The sequence below is a fragment of the Panthera uncia genome (genome assembly GCF_023721935.1).
Source record: "Panthera uncia isolate 11264 chromosome B3 unlocalized genomic scaffold, Puncia_PCG_1.0 HiC_scaffold_1, whole genome shotgun sequence".
NCBI lineage: Eukaryota > Metazoa > Chordata > Mammalia > Carnivora > Felidae > Panthera > Panthera uncia.
Window position 1 is genome coordinate 113,574,303 of NW_026057582.1, and position 19,574 is coordinate 113,593,876.

Here is a 19,574-nt window from a genome sequence, read left to right on the forward strand (position 1 = left end):
TTCTGGCTATGCTGGAACTTGAGCCCGGGACAGATTCCCTGGTTTTCAACAGAGCTTCACTTGAAGAGACAGAAATTTCTGCTGCAGCCAATGAAAAAAGTGTAACATAAATGAGAGCAGCAGTAAAGAGAAATGATCTATGCCCTATGGCCAACAATACTTACTGAGTAATTATGAACCAGTTATAAACTAGCCAGGTAGTTCTGCAGTAGAATTTAGATAGAAGGAAAATCCCACAAGGCTAAATGCCTAAGAGTTAATTCTTTTCTGTTACTGTGAATTATTTTAAATGTTCCAGTACCCTCTTCAGAAAGCAAAGTGGCTTTTTTTTGGATTTGTTTTGTGTGTGTGTGTGTGTGTGTGTGTGTGTGTGTGTTTAAGAAAGTAATGTTGGGGCGCCTGGGTGGCGCAGTCGGTTAAGCCTCCGACTTCAGCCAGGTCACGATCTCGCGGTCCGTGAGTTCGAGCCCCGCGTCAGGCTCTGGGCCGATGGCTCGGAGCCTGGAGCCTGTTTCCGATTCTGTGTCTCCCTCTCTCTCTGCCCCTCCCCCGTTCATGCTCTGTCTCTCTCTGTCCCAAAAATAAATAAAAAAACGTTGAAAAAAAAAAATTAAAAAAAAAAATTAAGAAAGTAATGTTATACTACAAAGGCTCTAGGGAGAAACTGCCCAAATAGAGAGCCTACATTTTTGAGCCAACATTTTTGTTTTTTCCTAAAAACACTTGCATTTCAGAAAAATATTTTAAAATGTGTCCATTATTACATGGCTCCCCTGCCAGTACTGAAGACCTCCAGAAATTTCAAAATATAGAATACTGACAACAAGCACCAAAGCAGGAGAGGCGTCTTTCTGGATAAGAAAATCATCATCTAAGTGAGAGTGATGCTTCGTAACACAAGGAAGGGCCTCTGTTAAGGAAATGAGGTGTGGAAGGAGCTGTTGCCAACACACACCAGAAGCATGTTAGTAACCGATTGTTGTCCCAAACCTTTCCTACTTACATAGAACAGTGGAAAGTGCCAACAGGGTTCTCACGGCGGATGTCTTCATACTCTTCATATATCCCCCGCTTTTGTCTGGTGCTAACATAGTCCATCAACTCTTGGATGGTCATGGCGTGGGGACCCGGAACATGTACTGAGTCCCAGTCTAAGGCAGGAGGGAGGGAGAACAGGATGATCTCATCGAAGGGATCTGGGTGGCCGTTCATCTGGGGTAGGAACTGGAAATTCCAAGTGGCAAGGTCAATTTTGACGTATCCACCCAGGTTTTCTGGAAGGCACTCCCTGGGCAGGTGCTGGGTGACCTCAGATGTCTTTAATATCTGAATCTGGAAGGCCAAAAAGAACCATGTGAGTACGTAGGGGGGGAAAACATAGATAAGTTGAAGATAAAGAATAGGTGTGTTTATATTAGATTTGAAGAAGGGGATGAGATTTGCTTGAAATACGTGGTATACTTGTGAAAGAAGTAGACTGCATTTCATCTGCCTGGGATTGAAGTCTTTTTCCCAAATGTCTGACTTCCAGGAATGTATATCAAATGCATTCCTGGAATTAGGGGTCCTTTTATAAATCTTGAAAGAATGGTACTGTGAACAAAGCCTTTATGCTATTAACAAGGCTTCCCAGTGCCATCTCATGCAGGTATTTGCCTTTTTGACTACTAAAAACGCACAGGTAGTGATTTTTTTGGTCAACCCCATACTAAGGTAACCAACTCTAAGCCTGGTGCTTTACTCACAGCTCAGTATGGATGTTCTCAAAGATAGCTTTCTATGAATATAACGCAAGACCAGCCACCCAGAGACAGGGTAGCCCAGGAAAACTGCACGAAAAGTAATCCGAGTCTGCTCTCTGCTTAGACACAGCCTTACTGGACCAAATTAGCCTAGTTGGTTCTCCGTGAAATCTGCGTTGAATGGGAATGCTTGTCTCTCTTACTATTGCCTCTTCTTGGAATGTCCTCTTTTCCTCCTCAGCCTCTTCAAGGAGCAGCTTATAAAGCTCACCTCTCCCTGACTGCCAGAGACAATATTCTCCTCTGGGCTCCTTCCTGCAGAGCCACAGTTTTCTGCACTTCTGCCTCTGTGTTCCCTATCAGGACCATGAACTCCTCAAAGATAAGGAAAGTCTCACTCAATTTTTAATTCCCAGGGCCCAGAGCCTGGACTGTAAAGGTGCTCATGTATTTTGAGTTTAAACGCACATTTATACTTACATAAACAAGTGCAAGAACTTGCCTAAAGAGGACTCTCAAAGAGTTACCTTGGAAAAGATCTCTCCTATTCCCAGTCACTAGGTCTCCAAGTACTTCCACAGAGCCAAACGTCTTCAGTTTTCCTCTCCAACACAAGCCTCCTCAGCTATAAAGATCTGCACTGTTATCACTAATATAACCTCATAATTCTTTTTTTTTTTATTTTTTTTAACGTTTATTTATTTTTGAGACAGAGAGAGACAGAGCATGAATGGGGGAGGGTCACAGAGAGGGAGACACAGAATCCGAAACAGGCTCCAGGCTCCAAGCTGTCAGCACAGAGCCCGATGTGGGGCTCGAACTCACGGACCGTGAGATCATGACCTGAGCCGAAGTCGGCCGCTTAACCGACTGAGCCACCCAGGCGCCCCTATAACCTCATAATTCTATATTACAAAAATCTCTAATAATATTTCACACTATATTATGACATAACTCTTATTATGTCAATGCCCTTTCTTTCAAGGGTGAGAAATGAATGAATGAATAAAACCATAATCTTTCAGTCCTGGAACATTCAGGGGATAATAGATTAAAGATAAATTTAGAAAACACTTTTGAAGTTAGGAAACAACAAGCTGTTTTCAGAGAAAATGCCAGGAATGGAAGTAGAGAGAGATAGTGAGAGAGTCTCCTCCACCACTCTGGTGGTCAAAGGGACGGATTAGTATTTCCAGTTGAACAAATTCAAACACCAGTTCAACTAATGCAATTCCATTAGAGATTGTTAAATATGCATGTACAGCACTAGGCTAAATTTTGGAAAGGGGAGCTATCCTTAAGTTATCCATGGGACACACTCCTTCAGTGCTATCTTTATGCAAGTTGCTATGGAGGGAGAGTGCCAAACAACTATGTGTAGCTCCTAACTTCAAGAAACTTGGAATACAGTGGGAGAGGGAGCCTGTACTGAGCTGAGTAAAGAATAAAGCAGAGAGGGGCACCTGGGTGGCTCAGTCGGTTAAGCATCTGACTTCGGCTCAGGGGTGAACTCATGGTCTGTGAGTTTGAGCCCCACGTCGGGCTCTGTGCTGACAGCTCAGAGCCTGGAGCCTGCTTCGGATTCTGTGTCTCCCTCTCTCTCTGCCCCTCCCCTGCTCATGCTCTGTCTCTCTCTGTCTCTCAAAAATAAATAAACGTTAAAAAAAAATTAAAAAAAAAAAAAGAATAAAGCAGAGAATACAAGTGGATACGTTAAGAGAAGCAGAAAGCACTTTAGGAAACAAACCAGGAGAATTTTACTGAAGGTAAAAAATTAATTGGCAGGTTTCAACAGTGGGGATGGGAATGTATCTATCCACCTCCAAATAAAATAAAGCTTGCCTTACCCTCTCCCGGACTTTGTCCTTCAGGAGGAGGCTGATGATGGAATAGGGCACTCGGAACCATATTGGTGCTCCCACAATCAGCACTTTCTTCAAACGAGCAGGAAATGCTCCCTATGGAGAACACATATGAAAATTTAAAGATATTAGTTAAAGCACACTGGAACCTGTGACCGTTCGAACGCAAAGTATAGGTTTTCTGCTCTTGTCCCCATCCTTACCCAGCAGGGGGAGTCTACAGCCTAATTTGCGTTTCATTTCAGTAACTACAGAGGTGGTTAAAAATTTTCAAATTATACACCTGACACTAATATAACACTATATGTTAATCATACTAGAATTAAAATTAAAAACTTAATAAAAAAATTAAAAGCTGGTTTACTTTTAAAAGTTATGTTATGTTCTGGGTGCCTGGGTGCCTGAGTCATTAAGCACCTGACTTTGGCTCAGGTCATGATCTTACAGTTAGTCCCACATCTTAGTCCCACATCGGGTGAGCTTGAGCACGCTTCTCTCTCTCTCACTCACTCACTCTCTCTCTCTCTCTCCCTCCCTCCCTCCCTGCCCCTCATGGGATTCTGTCTCTCTCTTCCCCTCATTCACTTGCACCCTCTCTCTCTCTCTCTCAAAAAAAGTTATGTTCTTACTAACATAAGCTTTATGGATCAAAAATATACTGACTTTTGTCAGCATATATGTGTGCATCCTTAAGTTCTGCTTATTAAAACTTTAAGAAAAATTAAATCATGAATAAACAGAACATGAAAGAAACATCTCTCATAACCTTTTATTCTGACATCTGTGTGTTTATAAATCATTTTTTAAGCCATCTCTTCATCTATTTTTGTATTCATTTATTCAATCAATAAATATAATCTAGTGGACACAAGGGCAAATGAGATATAAAGGCAAGGAGACACCTGATCTGCATAAAGCATAAGAATAAAAAAGTATTCATTCCTAATCCACAACTCTTGGTTTCCTTTGGTTTAATATCCCAGGCCTTCTCACGGGCAGGGATACCAGGTAATATTGGCATTACTGGAAGAAATTACTCCCAAGGAATAAAAAAACAAAAAACAAAAAAGAGGGAATTGTAGCTAAATATCTTCCACAACTTTCTCCCTATTCTTTTTCAAAAAATTGATTCTCAATTTGACATGTCACTCTCTGGCTATTCTTCCACTGATTTGGGGGGGGTGGGGGGGCGGGTGGTCCATGAACATTCCCAATAGAGAATATATAGCATCTAGAACAAAATGCTCCATGGACTTCTTCACTGAAGTCTGAGAAACTACCTTTCATCTCTTCCCTCAAAGATACAACAACTTATTTCAGGACCCAAAAAGCCAAGGTCCCTTTAAACTGCCAGATCAAAAACCAGTCTGGAGAAATACCTATATTTCCACAAAATTATAAATAAAAAGCAGAAGCCATTATATCTGTTTCTTCAGAGCAAAGAACTACACACTAAGGCCTGTTCCATTTTAATGACTTTATGGCATCCACATATACTGTTGATGGGACAGTAAATAGTTACATCTTCTAGAAGGCCTCTGGCATTACATATCCTTAAAAATGTGCATATCCTCTGATCAAGTAACTCTATCCTAAGGTAATAACCAGAAACACAAAGATTTATGAACAAAAATGTTTACTGCACCTTTATTTTTGATAGTTAAAAATAGCATTTAAAACTGGAAAGAATATATATGTCTGAAAATGGGTAGGGGCTAATAAAAATGGTATTATAATAAGATTATTACATGACCTTTAAAATGAAGATTTCAAAGATTTTTTTACAACTTTGGAAAATCCCCACAATATAATCCCAATTAAACTAAACAGAATCAGCTATAACCTTAATTTTGTTTAAAAAATTACACATATATTTCACAAAGAAAAAAGATTATAAAGAATTATATCAAAAGCTCAATAGAGTTTCTCTCTGATAAGTGAGATTATGAGTTGTTATTTTCTATAATACTTAGCATTACTTTTATTTTTTACAACCTTATTTAAAAATGTTTATATCCTCTTTTTTTTTAAAGTAATCTCTAGGGGCACCTGGATGGCTCAGCTGGTTTGGTGTCTGACTCTTGATTTCCCCTCAGGTCATGACGTTGCAGTCTATGGGTTTGAGCCCTGCATCAGGCTCTGCAGTGACAATTCGGAGCCTGCTTGTGATTCTCTCTCTCTGCCCCCACCACTCATGCTCTCTCTCTCCCTCAAAATAAATGAATAAACTTAAAAGAAAAGTAATCTCCATGTGCAATGTGGGGCTCGAACTCATGACCCAGGGATCAAGAGTTGCATGCTTTACCGACTGAGTCAAGCAGGTGCCCTTAAAATGTTTACATCCTTGGATCTGGTAGGCCTACTCCTAGAAATCCACAAACTATTTTATGTGCAAGATATGAATATAAAAATGTGTTTGCTGAGAAAACTGTTTATTATAACAAACGGGAAAAAATATCCAACAACATAGAAATAGTTAAGTAAATTATTGTAAATACAGGATAGACTATCATTCAATTACAAGTGTTCATAAAATAAAGTTGTTGGAGCTCACTGTATCTTGAAATTGTACGAACATTATTAAGACCATATTGAAAAACATCTAGAAGAAAGTGTCCTACACCAAAATGTCAACAGTGTTTATTTCTGCATAGTATCAAAGGCAGTATTTCTTCTTAATGTATATTAGTCTGAGTTGTCCAAATTTGTCTACAATGAAAATTTTTTCTGATTATAATAGTATTTTAACTATAAAAGGTAAATGTGAAAAAAATTAGCCACCCTATAAATAATAATCAGCATAAAAGTATAACGGTAAAAACATGTGATTTATAGTAACACTTATGCACGCACACACACACACACACACACACACACTACCTCTCTCCCTATCTTTTTCTCCCTGAAAGTCATTGGTCTTACAAACAAGATGATTTATCCTTGGTGTGTGCTGTATGTTTTTATATGTATGTATATGTATCTTTTAGCCTAGGAATCAACTACGTAAGACACATGTAAGATAAATAAAATAATTTTAAAATGTTATTGAAAGACATAACAAAAGACTTAAAAAAAAGTAGAGCATTCTTGGATGGGAGATAATAACATTATAAAGATGTCAATTCCCCCTGAAGTAATTTGTTAATTCATTATATCCAAATAAAATCTGAGAATGTTTCATTTCCCTCAAATGTGACTGAATGACTCTAAAATTCATCTAACCAAAAGGTGATGATTTTTTAAAAAAATTTCTCATCAGATTTAAAATTTGGAAAAAGTGGCTACCCTCTGGGGAATGGCACTGGGTGTATGATGAAGGGTGTCAGAGACTTTTCCCTGAATTGCTTTTTTTTTTTTTTAATTTTTTTTACATTTATTTATTTTTGAGAAACAGAGTGAGACAAAGCGTGAACGGGGGAGGGGCAGAGAGAGAGGGAGACACAGAATCTGAAGCAGGCTCCAGGCTCTGAGCAAGCAGTCAGCACAGAGCCTGATGCGGGGCTCGAACCCACGAACTGTGAGATCATGCCCTGAGCCGAAGTCGGACACTCAACCAACTGAGCCACCCAGGCGCCCCCTGAATTGCTTTTTAATTGCTTTTATAATAAAGGGCTAGGAGTGCCTGGCTGGCTCAGTCAGTAAAGCATGCGACTTTTTTTTTTTTTTTAAGTTTATTTATTTATTCTGAAAGAGACTTTAAGAATTGTTGTGCGCCTGTGCACAACCAACGGGGGGGGGGGGGGGGGTAGGAGGAGAAGGAGACGAAGAGAGAATCCCAAGCAGGCTCCATGCTGTCAGCAGTATGGAACCTCATGTGGGGTTCAAACCCATGACCTGAGCCCAAATCAAGAGTCGGTTGACAGAGCCACCTAAGCGGCCCGTTTTTTTTTTTTTTTAAGATTTTATTTCTGGGGCACCTGGATGGCTCAGTCAGTTGCACATTGGACTTGGGCTCAGGTCATAATCTCGAGATTCATTAGATCGAGACCTGCATTAGGCTCTGGGCTGGCAGCATACAGTCTGCTTGGGATTTTCTCTCTCTCCCTCTCTCTGCCCCTCCTCCACTCACGCACATGCTGTCTGTCTCTCAAAGATAAATAAACTTAAAAAAAAAAAAAAAGAAAGATTTTATTTTTTTTAAAGTAATCTCTACATCCAACATGGGACACAAACTCACAACCCCAAGACCAAGAATTGCACACCCCACCAACTAAGCCATCCATGCGCCCCCAAGCATGTGACTCTTGATCTCAGGGTTGTAGTAAGTCCCAGCCCCGTGCTGGGTGTAGAGTTTACTTAAAATAAATAAATAAATAAAATATAAACACAATACAATAAAATACAAGAAAATAAAGAAGAACTAGTTATAAAATAAAGTTTGCTTTCAATATGCATGTTATATATCAATAAATTTAAATAAAGAATACAAAAGTCATGTAAAAAGAATAAAAATGCAAAAAACAGTCAAAACAACTTTTAGAAATAAGATTGTGACAGGAATCTTGTCCTATGAGATATTAAACTTTATTATTATAAGATTAAAATAAATAAAACAGTGCATATGTGTTAGTCTAGATGACTAGATCAAGGGAATAGAGTATCCAGAGATGGGACAGTGAGTACCATATAGTGTAATTTAAAGGTATTATCTCAAATGAGTAGAAAAAATATGTATTAGTAAATGCTGTCCAGACAGCTATTTGAAAGCAAATTATTTTATCTATAATATTATGTATCATATATGACATATATACATTTTTTTTGTTGTTCTGTTTTGTTTTTTAAGTTTATTTATTCTGAGAGAGAGCCTGTGAGTTGGGTAGGGACAGAGAGAGAGAGAAAGAGAATTCTAAGTAGGCTTGCTTTGTCAGTGCAGAGCCTGATGTAGGGCTCAAACCCATGAATGGTGAGATCATGACCTGAGCTGAAATCAAGAGTTGGACGCTTAACTGACTGTGCCACCCAGGCCCCCCATGATGTATATTATTAAATAAAGTATATATAATATAGTAAAAAAAATTACAATGAAAAATAAAATATAGGTGACAAAAGACACCATAAAAATGAATAAATTATAAACTACAAAAAATGCTGCTAACACATACTTAGTAACATTCTTAACAAGTCTTATAAATTAGTAAGAGATAAATACTTTTATAAAAAACTGGGTAAAATGTATGAGAATAAAAAAATTTTAAATATCCCTTGGCAATGAATGTGAAAATATGCTAACGCTCATCATTAATAAGAAAAACACCACATAAAAACGTGAATATGATTAAAATCCAAATAATAAGTTAATGTTGATAAGACTGGTAAAAAAGCCTGTTGATAGGAGTATAAATTTGAACTATGTTTTTAGAAGGTTATTTGGCAATATTTATCAAAATTTAAATGTGTAGTGCGCTTGGGTGGCTCAGTCGATTAAGCCTCAGACTCTTGATCTGGGATCAGGTCATGATCTCATGGTTTATGAATTCAACCCCCATATTGGGTTCTGCGCTAATGGTGTGAAACCTGCTTGGGATTCTCTCTCTGCCTCCACTCCTCTCCCACTTTCTCCCTCTCTCTCTCTCTCTCTCTCTCAAAATAAGCTTAAAGAAAATTTAAATGTGTGAACTCATTTGCTTACAGCAATGAGAACTTGCTTATAGCAATTTATCATGAGCAAATGATTGGTCAAATATACAAAAATGTATGTAAAACAATGTTCACTGAAGCCTTTGTAACACCAAAAAACCGGCATGTCATTTTTTCTGCTTGATATATCCATAAAAAGAATACTCTTCTACCATTTAAAAAAATGAGGAAGAAGAGCCTTGGGTGGGTTATTTGGTTGGGGTCCAACTTCGGCTCAGGTCATGATCTCACTGTGAGTTCAAGCCCAGCGTCGGGCTCTGTGCTGACAGCTCAGACCCTGGAGCCTGCTTCGGATTCTATGTCTCCCTCCCTCTCTGCCCCTACCCTGTTTAGGCTCTATCTCTCTCTCAAAAATAAAAAAAAAATTTTTTAATAAAAAAAAAAAAAACAACAACTCTGAGGGAAGGGGCACCTGGCTGGCTCAGTCAGTAGAGCATGAAACCCTTGATCCTCAGGGTTGTAAGTTCAAGCTCCACGTTAGGTGTAAAAAAAAAAAAAAAAAAAAAAAGCCAGATGGGGGAAAAATGAGGAACAGCTGCATGTACTGACACAGAGTAACCCATGACATGAAAAGATGACGAAGACACGATTGTTAACTAAAAAAATGGCAAGTTAGGGGCGCCTGGGTGGCTCAATTGGTTAAGAGTCCAACTTTGGCTCAGGTCATGATCTCACGCTCCCTGAGTTCAAGCCCCGCATCAGGCTCTGTGCTGATAGCTCAGAGCCTGGAGCCTGCTTTGGATTCTGTGTCTCCCTCTCTTTCTGCCCCTCCTCTGCTCAGGCTCTATTGTCTCTGTCTCAAAAATAAATAAAAACATTAAAAAAATTTTTTAAAATGCCAAGTTACAACCACTGAATATAGAACTCCATATTTATAAAGAAAAAAATCATATATCATTCTCATCAATACAAAGAACTGAATCACAGCTACATGGCATAATAGGGATTTTAGTAATATGATGATGAGTGACAAACGCCAAGTGCCAGAAAACAACATGCAGCACAACATCTTCTTTATGTACTCGCTGTTATAAAGCTATAATAGTAAATAAACACTTCTAAAAATCCAGTTTGCAGTACTCCCAAGGGAGGTCCTAGAACAAAGATTGCCGAGACTCTTAGATCAGTGTTTTTCACACTGTAGGTTCTCACTCAGTGGGTCCTTAAATTAATTTAGTGGCTCATGACTAACATTTTAAAATATGAAATAGAGGGGTGCCTGGGTGGCACAGTCAGTTGAGCTTCTGACTCCAGTTCAGGTCATGATTTCACAGTTTGTGAGTTCAGGCCCCACATCAGGCTCTCTGCTGTCAGCACAGAGCCTGCTCTGGATCCTATCTCCCTCTCTGTCTCTCTGCCCCTCCCCTGCTGGGTGCTCTCTCTCTCTTTCAGAATAAATAAACTTTAAAAAGAAATAAGTAAATCAATAAGAAATAGAATAATAAAGTGACTGTAAATACTAAGGGTAAAGCCTGTTTTGTGTAACTTTTTTGTTTTGTTTTACAAATGTATACACACAGATCCACACACCCTAATCCTAGGATTCTGAATCTAAACAGCTCTGAAAGTCTGAAGCTTCTTTTGTAAGTTTGGTCCAAGAATTCATGGAGCAGCAAAATCTCACCTGAAATGCCATAGGCTGTTTATAGCCTTTATTTGTCTCCACTCATTCATTATGAATAACACATTTCATTGCAAAAATATTTTTATTTTTTTTAATGTTTATTAATTTTTGAGAGAGAGAGAGAGAGAGAAGAGACAGAGCACAAGCAGGGAGGGGCAGAGAGAGGAGACACAGAATCCAAGCAGGCTCCAGGCTCTGAGCTATCAGCACAGAGCCCAATGTGGGTCTTGAACTCACGAGCTAAGAGATCATGACCTGAGCCGAAGTTGGACGCCCAACTGACTGAGCCACCCAGGTGCCCCTTCATTGCAAAAATATTAATGTTTGATTATAAAGTGGCATATATATCATATTATCTTTTAAAGTTCAAAACATTAAAAAAAAATAGCAAATAAATTTCAAAATGTTACAAAATGCTTCTGGACTTAAGAGTTTGAGATAAGAGGGCGCCTGGGTGGCTCAATCAGTTAAACATCCGACTTCAGCTCAGGTCATGATCTCACCGCTGATGAGTTTGAGCCTACATTGGGCTCTGTGCTGACAGCTCAGAGCCTGGAGTCTGCTTCTGACTCTGTGTCTCCCTCTCTCTCTGCCCCTCCCCTGCTTGCATTCTGTCTCTCTGTCTCTCAAATATAAATGAACATTAAAAAAAAATTTTTTTTTTAAGTTTGGGATAAGAAAGTAAGGACTTATCTATATATATAACTCCACACATATGTGTATAGGTCAGTGTACATACACTTTTGTATATGAAGTCAACATGTAAAACATATGTCTGACTAGACTGAGACAAAAAAGTCTGAAAGTCACTAGCGAGGTGACACTTTTCAGACACTGAGCATACCTAGGCCTTCATGAATTCTTATTCTACACAACTCCAGGAGAGGGACAACCCACCTTCATGACTCAGAATGTTCCTGTGCATTTATTTTAATTCCTCCCACTTCACTTTTAAGACCATTTCGTATTCTGAGGAAGCAAATATTAGTCATCATTTACAGGTGACCTTTACACTGAACATAATGTCTGCAGTTTACATCATTCCTAAGTCTCCCAAAGATTATGGAAAGAAGTATCCTAACCATTGAAGGAGAGTTGAGGGGGCCCTTTCGCAGCCTTACCTTTAGCAGGTTTAGGACTTTCTTGCCAAGATCCAGCTCAAAGTTGGTATAATTAGAACCACACATGTCATAGATGAATACCAGTCCATTCCTCTGAGTTTCAAAACTGTAAACCAACCATTGAACAAAAACATTTGTAAGTAATAAGATGGATGAGGCGGGTTGAGAGCCTAGGGCAAAATCAGAGTATGGGACAGATGCGGGACCAAAATAACTACCTCCCGGAACACTGGTTTTACAAAAAGATGATTTATCTTTGGTTTTTGCTATGCTTCTCATGATATTGCAATTTATAATAAAAAATATATATTTGGTCTTCAGCGTGGTTGCCGGCACAGAGCTCCTAACTCTCGGAATTCCTAAATGAAGAGGGAGTTAAAGGTGTCTTTTGTGATGTTAATAAGAGAACTTCTGGAATGCCCCAAGCCATCACTTAAGGATGAGGGTGGTTGCCAGGGGAACTAAGTGATTAGAGGGTTGGTACTTTCATCCCATACCTCCCCCTTCCCCCCTTTCCCCTCAGGGAAAGGGATTGGAGATTGAGTTCAATCTCAAATAGCCAATGGATGATTTAATCAGTCCTGCCACGTGATAAAGCCTCCATGAAAACCCAAAAGGATAGGGTTTGGAGAGCTTCCTGATGGAGGTGCTGAAAGAGTGGCCCTCTCAAAGAGGGCATGGAAGCCCTGTACCCCTTTCACTAAAGCTTTCCCTATGTGTCCCTTCCGTCTAGCTGTTCTGGACTATATCCTTTTATAATAAATTGGTAACCTAGTAAGTAAAATGTTTCTCTGAGTTCTGTGAGCCACTCTAGTAAATTCACTGAAACCTTCAATCTATATAGCGTGTTGATAAGAAGCACAGGTGACAACCTGAACTTGCCACTCCCATCTGTGAATGGGGGTGGGGGTGGGGAGTAGGGGAGATAAATCTTGTAGGATTGAAAACCTTTAACCTCTGGAATCTGATCTAACAGGTAGACAGTGTCAGAACTGAGTTGATTGTAAAACACTAAGCTGGTATCTGAGAACTGCTTGGAGGTGTGGCAGAAAACCCCCACATGTTGGAATTGGAATTATGCTTATTGATGCATGTTAATCAAGTGCCAAACTCCTATGCTGAAAATGTTCCAGAGCATCTAGGTTATCAAAATTTGAACTGTTTCCTCCCAGGTTTCTGAATCTGCCTATCCAAATTTTGTAACATTCCATCTTCAACTCAAAAGCTTCCTCTTCCATAAAACCTCCCTGATAACTGTGATCGAAATGTACTGCCATCCTTTAGCCCCTGTAGCCCCATAAATCTTCCTGTGGGATTATTTTATGGCTCTTAAAGCATTTCAACTTTGTCTAGCCATCTGATTCTCTCCTAGGGGGCATAAACATGTTTTGTTCACCTCATCACTCCCAGTAGTCTCTAGCATAGTTCTTGCAAATAGGTATATAATAAATGGTCACTGAATTCTAATGCAGTGGACTGGAAGCCCACTGCTAAGAAAATACTCAGACCTGTGGGAAAATGTAAAACAAAGCTCTAAGCCCAGTGATGGGGAATCTCTTAGGACTTGGCAGAAGAGAACAAACCCATACATGGTCTTGGGAAGGCATCTTGAAAAGTAAGAGGTGGTGAGCTTATTACCAGATTGAGGTTAAGAACATGTGAAGATATGAAAAGTATTCTTCAGTTCAATCTCCTCACTGCCTAAAGACTTCTCAAAGTTGCACTCTTCAACCAAGCCAAATCTTACCTGCTTCTGATCTGCACACCCAAAAGGTCATTAGAAATAAATTATATGTTTGAGATACTCACAGATAATAGCAACAGTTTTCCTATCTATTTAAAATTGAGAAGATTTTTCGGCACAAAACAATCCTAAAATCAGAGATCCCAGTATTATTTTGTATCCTGATTTTTTTGCATGGTGGAAGTACCCACCCAGGAAGCATTTCAAGTATCTCTAATTCTGAGGCAGACCCAAGTTTTTCCAGCAGTTTCTGAGTTTCAAATGGTCCTAATGGGTCACAGCACCAAATCTTAACTCCTTCTTTTCCCCCGCGACAAGAGAGACTATAATTCACCAAGATCAAAGACGCTGTTACACAACTGACACAATTACTAAATAGATTATCCAGGTGTAGACACTTCCCATTTTTCCACTAGCTCATCAAGGGCCAAATTAAAAAAACTATAGGTTTTCCCCTTCCAGTGCCAGCCTGCGGCAGAAGACTGAAACAAAGAGAAGTCAGTGCCGGGGAAACAGAATTTAATAAAAAGAAGGTACAGTGCAGAATGATGCAGGGTCTATATTCCCAAAAACTGCCAATCCTGTAAAGGCACATGAAATAAATACAAATATGGTAGGACTTCTGTTTTTCTGGGTACAGAATATGAGGTTTACAATAATAGCTAATTCCGTACTAAGAAACGATTGTTTTTATTCTACTAAATACAAATTCCTGATCTGGATGCTACCCGCGAACACCAAGATGTTTGAAACATAGTCCCTGACATTTGTTTCAAAATAACTGAGGGTACAGGGTGGGTGAGAGGCTATTAATGAAATAAGATTGGTTATAGATCATTCTGAAGATAGATGATGGGTATCTGGAAGCTTATGATACCATTTACACTCCACTCAGAGATCTAAGGATTTTCTATTATGTAATGTGAAAAAGAAGATTCCCTGCCCTCATGGAACTTACAATCTAGTGGTAAACATAGAAAACAACAGTATAAGATAAATGACATCATTTATAAAATGCAATACAAAATAATTGGTATTAATAACTGCTGTTAAAGTCAGGGTAAAAAGAATTTTATTTATGACAGGTTAGTGTGGTAAGGGAATCAGTCATAGAAGTTGAGCCTTAAAGAAATGGCAAGATTTAGTGAAGAGGAGGGGTTTCCTCCTCTTGCATCCTGGTGAAAGTTAACATAGGAAAACAAGAATTTCTACTCACTAGTGAGAATATTTTGCTTGGAGAAAAGGATTCACATTTATTTATCTTATCTGCACCTTCTGAATAATGAAGAGTCACTAGGGTTTTTAAGAAAAGGGTGAACATCATGAAAAGTTTTTTTTTTTCAATAAAGTTCTTTTTTTTAATTTTTTTTTTTTAGTGTTTGTTTATTTTTGAGAGAGCGACAGAGTGTGAGCAGGGGAGGGGCAGAGAGAGAGGGAGACAGAATCCAAAGCAGGCTCCAGGCTCTGAGCTGTCAGCATAGAGCCTGATGCGGGCCTCAAACCCAGGAACCATGAGATCATGACGTGAGCTGAAGTCAGACACTCAACTGACTGAGCTACCTGGGGGCCCCTCATGAGAACAGTTTTAAGTATGTTTACACCCTTGTGGTTCTCCTGAGGGATCCAATCAATACTCACATTGGATAGAGCAAGCTTTGGCCACTGCCATGCCTATAGGAGAGCTCTGACTCTAAGCTGCCCAAGAAGGAAGGCCAGTGAATTTTCTGGTAAAGCACCTTTCATTCATTCTCCTGAGCTAAAGGATTTCAAAGGAACCTATATATTCTGGAAATTATGCCTGAAGACCAATCACAGGAAAGACGAACTGAGAAATTCCACACTTCTGATTGGGCAGTACGGGGCCTCTAAGACTACTGGTCCTCTCTCCTTACCTTAGTAACTTCTCTTTTTCAAACTAATGCTGTGTGTGGTTTGGATATATCTCCCACTGAGCATCAAAAGCAGAAGCTAAATACTATGAAAGTAACATTAGGAAGGCAGCAATGAGTGAATTGGACAGCCCCACTTCAGATAATCACTTGGCTATCTGCACCCTCTCTGAGTCCACCGTATGACTGAAGTCGTACACAGCTGTCTTTCACTATCTCAGGTTTCAGCCCTCGATATATCTCTTTTAACGGCAGAGAGCTAGCCAATGACATCCAGTGCAATAACAAACTGCAAAAAAGGAAGTATGGCAAAAAGGACAACATAGTAGGGTACAAATAACTCCAGTCAAGAGCAAAGAAACCAAGATGTTAGGCCTAGCTGGACTGGAATGTGATGACTAAAGGAGTCACATAACTTCTTGGGGCTTCAGTTTCATTGTCTGGAAAATAGTCGTAATACCATTTACCTTGAAGAAGGAAGGAGAAATGACCTGAGCTGATTCTTTTTGCTCATGCGTCTGTTTAAAAAGATGATTTTGGGGGCGCCTGGGTGGCTCAGTCAGTTAAGCGTCTGACTTCAGCTCAGGTCATGATCTCACGGTCCCTGAGTTCGAGCCCCGCGTCGGGCTCTGGGCTGACGGCTCAGAGCCTGGAGCCTGCTTCCGATTCTGTGTCTCCCTCTCTCTCTGCCCCTCCCCTGTTCATGCTCTGTCTCTCTCTGTCTCAAAAATAAATAAACGTTAAAAAAAAAAAAAGAATTAAAAAAAAAAAAAAGATGATTTTGCTTAACTTTATACTTTTAGACTCTTCTCTCCTGAATGCTGATTCTCAAAATCCTCTAAGCTAATGACATTTTTCCTGTTTTACAAAGAAACTGAGACCCTAGACTGTTTTGAAAATCAATATTCAGGGGCAAATGAGCAAAAAGAACCAGCACAAGTCACTTCCCCTTCACTCTCAATAGGTAATTCTCAATATGCTGAGGATAACTAGTCAATTGGCTTTCTCAGTTTCTGTTATCCTGAAATAGAGCCAAGCATATAAACATACAGAATACCCACCATCTTGATAGTGACTGGAAACAAGCCAAGCCCTTAAGGACATGGAATGTTTTCTATTCATAGCACTTCCCAAGGCATATCCTAGGAACATGGTGAAGGTACTGCTAAGTAAATCAAGTTAGTCAAGGACTGTCATTTCTCCATCTGGATACAGACCAAATAAAAGATAATCTTCATGCTCACCTATCTACAGCTCTGTCTAGCAAGTAAAACAGAGCCTGCAGTACCACATGTTGGACTGACTTGTGGGGATGATGCAATCTGGCAGTGAAGAGGGCAATGGAAGCTCCTGTTGGGTCCCGAACATTCTAGAGAAATAACAAACAAACAAACAAAAAAACCCCAAGAAATATTTTGAAACCAAATACAGTATCACAACAATCACTAAGGCTTCTCCTAGACAAAAGTTTCATATGAAGAGAACAGATGCTAGCAATACTTCTCTGACTTGCATTAGTTGCTCCAGGAAGTGAAGAAAGTTTATTTCATCCCACACCTGATGCTCAGCACCCCTTGGATCATTACTTGTTTGGTAGCAAAAAAAACTACATTCCCTTAATTCTTCAACTGCAGAGAGATTAAAGGATGGTCTACACTGGCTGCCTAGCTAATTTCCCAGACAGAATGGCAAAAGAAACACGCAGCAGGGGAAAACCACAGAATACAACCATGGTTTCCATGCTCTGCCTTAAAAGTACCATTGTATACTTATCTGAAAGGCTGTGCTCTCTAGGGGGAGGCACTTGATTCCAATAAGGATGGGCCTCTGAAATACTGGATACCCATCCAAAGACCTTCACTAACCTTAATGGACCAAAGAAGAAACTTTGCTTAATCTATTGTACAACTGATTCTCCATCATTTCACTTGTTACTAGAATAATCTTGTGCAAACCGCATAGCTGCTTCATGTTTGCTCCCAAATGTTGAGATTCTCTAGATTCAGGATAAGGTTATCTAGGTACAAAATCCAAAGAGGACAACAGCTACAAAAGGAAGTAATGACACACTACAAGACAGGTTCATAAAGACTCACTAAGATGGTGAATTTTCCACTAAGGATCTCAGAACGGAGAGGCTCCTCATGAGGTTTCAGCTTCACAATGCCCTCCTTCCTTCGCGTTTCCTAAAAATAAAGCACAGCAAGGTCAATTAGTATGGAAATACTGTATATCCAGGATGGCTTTATGTAACCATCAAATCTCAGAGATAAAGGACTTTAGAAGTCCATTAATTGGATCAGGAACTCCTTTGTAACATGCTTCAGGCCAACTGAGTGTTGTCTGAATTCTCAGCCAATCTACCTTATCAGCCTCGTAGGTATGATATTTTGCTTTAAATCACTGAGAAGCCTAACACTGAAGTCCAACTAGTATGTATGGTTAGAGTGCAGGGTCAAAGTTCTTAAACATATATCAGTAGTGATATTAGAGCAGGATATTAACATATGGACTCAAACACTGGCTGGAGGCAGACATCCTCACATATCCTCTAGGCTCAGGGTTCTCCCATCTTAAAATGGAGCCATCCCTCCCCACTGATACTTTCTCCAACAAGACCTACAATGACTTCATTTTTCTTATGTCCACAGCAAGATTCTTTAAACTCATGCTCAGTTCCCCCACACTCAATCTATTGCATTCTCATTTCCCCCCAATCTAATTACCCCACTGAGAGCTCCTGCTCCAGTGGTAGGACCTTCCTTCCTGTCAGTGAACCCAGTCAGCATTTTCAGTCCTCCTTTCACATGACAAGGTTGACCACTCACATTCCCTTTTCCCTGAGGCATTCTGTATCAAAGACTACTCTCTCAGTTTTCCTACTTCTTCAACTACTGCTTCTAAGTCTCTTTTGTGGGTTTTTTTTTTTTTTTATTCATTTGCTCACTCAATTCACTCACTGACTCATTCATTTATTCTGCAAATATTTGTAGAGCAATTACTATGTACCAGGCACTGAGCTAAGTGCTAGGAACACATTGGTAAATGAAACAAACCAGGTCTTTGTTTATATTCTTGCCCAATTCATCCCTAAAACCAAATTCAAAGCCTTCAGAGGCAGGGCAGCACTAGAATTACAGAGAGTGCATGCCCTACCTAAAGCACTCACATTCAACTCTTAAGACAATACTGGACCAAACAAGGCAAAAAATCTGAAGTGAAGTCCTGCCCTACACATCTTCCTATTCCTCATACTCTCCCGGGATGACCTTGCCCTTTCTCATGGCTCTGATATTCAGCTCTACTTTGGTCATTCCGAAATCTCTACTTCTGGTGCAGATTTCTTTTCTGAACCCTAGATTCACATTCCAACTTATTAGAGAAAATGTCTATTTGGATATCCCAATGGCACTTCAAACTTAACATGGCCAAATTGAACTCATGACCTTGTCTCTCCACACACCTGCACTATCTCAGTGTCTCCTAAAATTAGTGAATGCTACCACCATCTACCCTGCCACCCTAATCAAAGACCTGGAACCCCTGACTCCTCTTTCCTTATACACCAGTTTAAGCAACCCTGTCCTACCAATTTTTATAAAATCTGCCCATTTTTCCTGTATCTCCCCTGACACTACACTTAATGACACCACACTCATCTTTCTCCCAGTAAGTACAATGACCATCTAACAGGTCTGTCTCCAGTATAGCCCTCCTGATCCATTCTCTAAAGCACAGTGAGAAAATCTTTCCAGGATGCAAATCTGATCAAGTTATTCTGCTGTTTTTACCTTCAATGAATTTCTCTGCCCTTAAGAAAAAACAAATACTCTACGATCTGGCCTTGTTTACTTCTTCTGTTTTTTCATTTTTTTAAAAATGTTTATTTATTTTTTAGAGAGAGAGAGAGAAAGAGAGAGAGAGAGCAAGCAGGAGAGGGACGGAGACAGAC

General features: G+C 39.6%; 1 protein-coding gene across 1 annotated transcript in view; it reads right to left on the reverse strand.

The window, feature by feature from the left end:
• PTPN9 (protein tyrosine phosphatase non-receptor type 9) overlaps nucleotides 1-19,574 on the reverse strand; it is an 81,917-nt gene that overhangs the window by 24,368 nt on the left and 37,975 nt on the right. The window contains exons 3-7 of the mRNA XM_049613883.1: nucleotides 17,719-17,808; nucleotides 16,867-16,991; nucleotides 11,990-12,095; nucleotides 3,590-3,700; nucleotides 1,004-1,332 (exon numbers count right to left, since the gene is read on the reverse strand). Of these exons, the coding sequence (XP_049469840.1) occupies nucleotides 1,004-1,332; nucleotides 3,590-3,700; nucleotides 11,990-12,095; nucleotides 16,867-16,991; nucleotides 17,719-17,808 (761 nt within the window). The remainder of the gene's footprint in view (nucleotides 1-1,003; nucleotides 1,333-3,589; nucleotides 3,701-11,989; nucleotides 12,096-16,866; nucleotides 16,992-17,718; nucleotides 17,809-19,574) is intronic.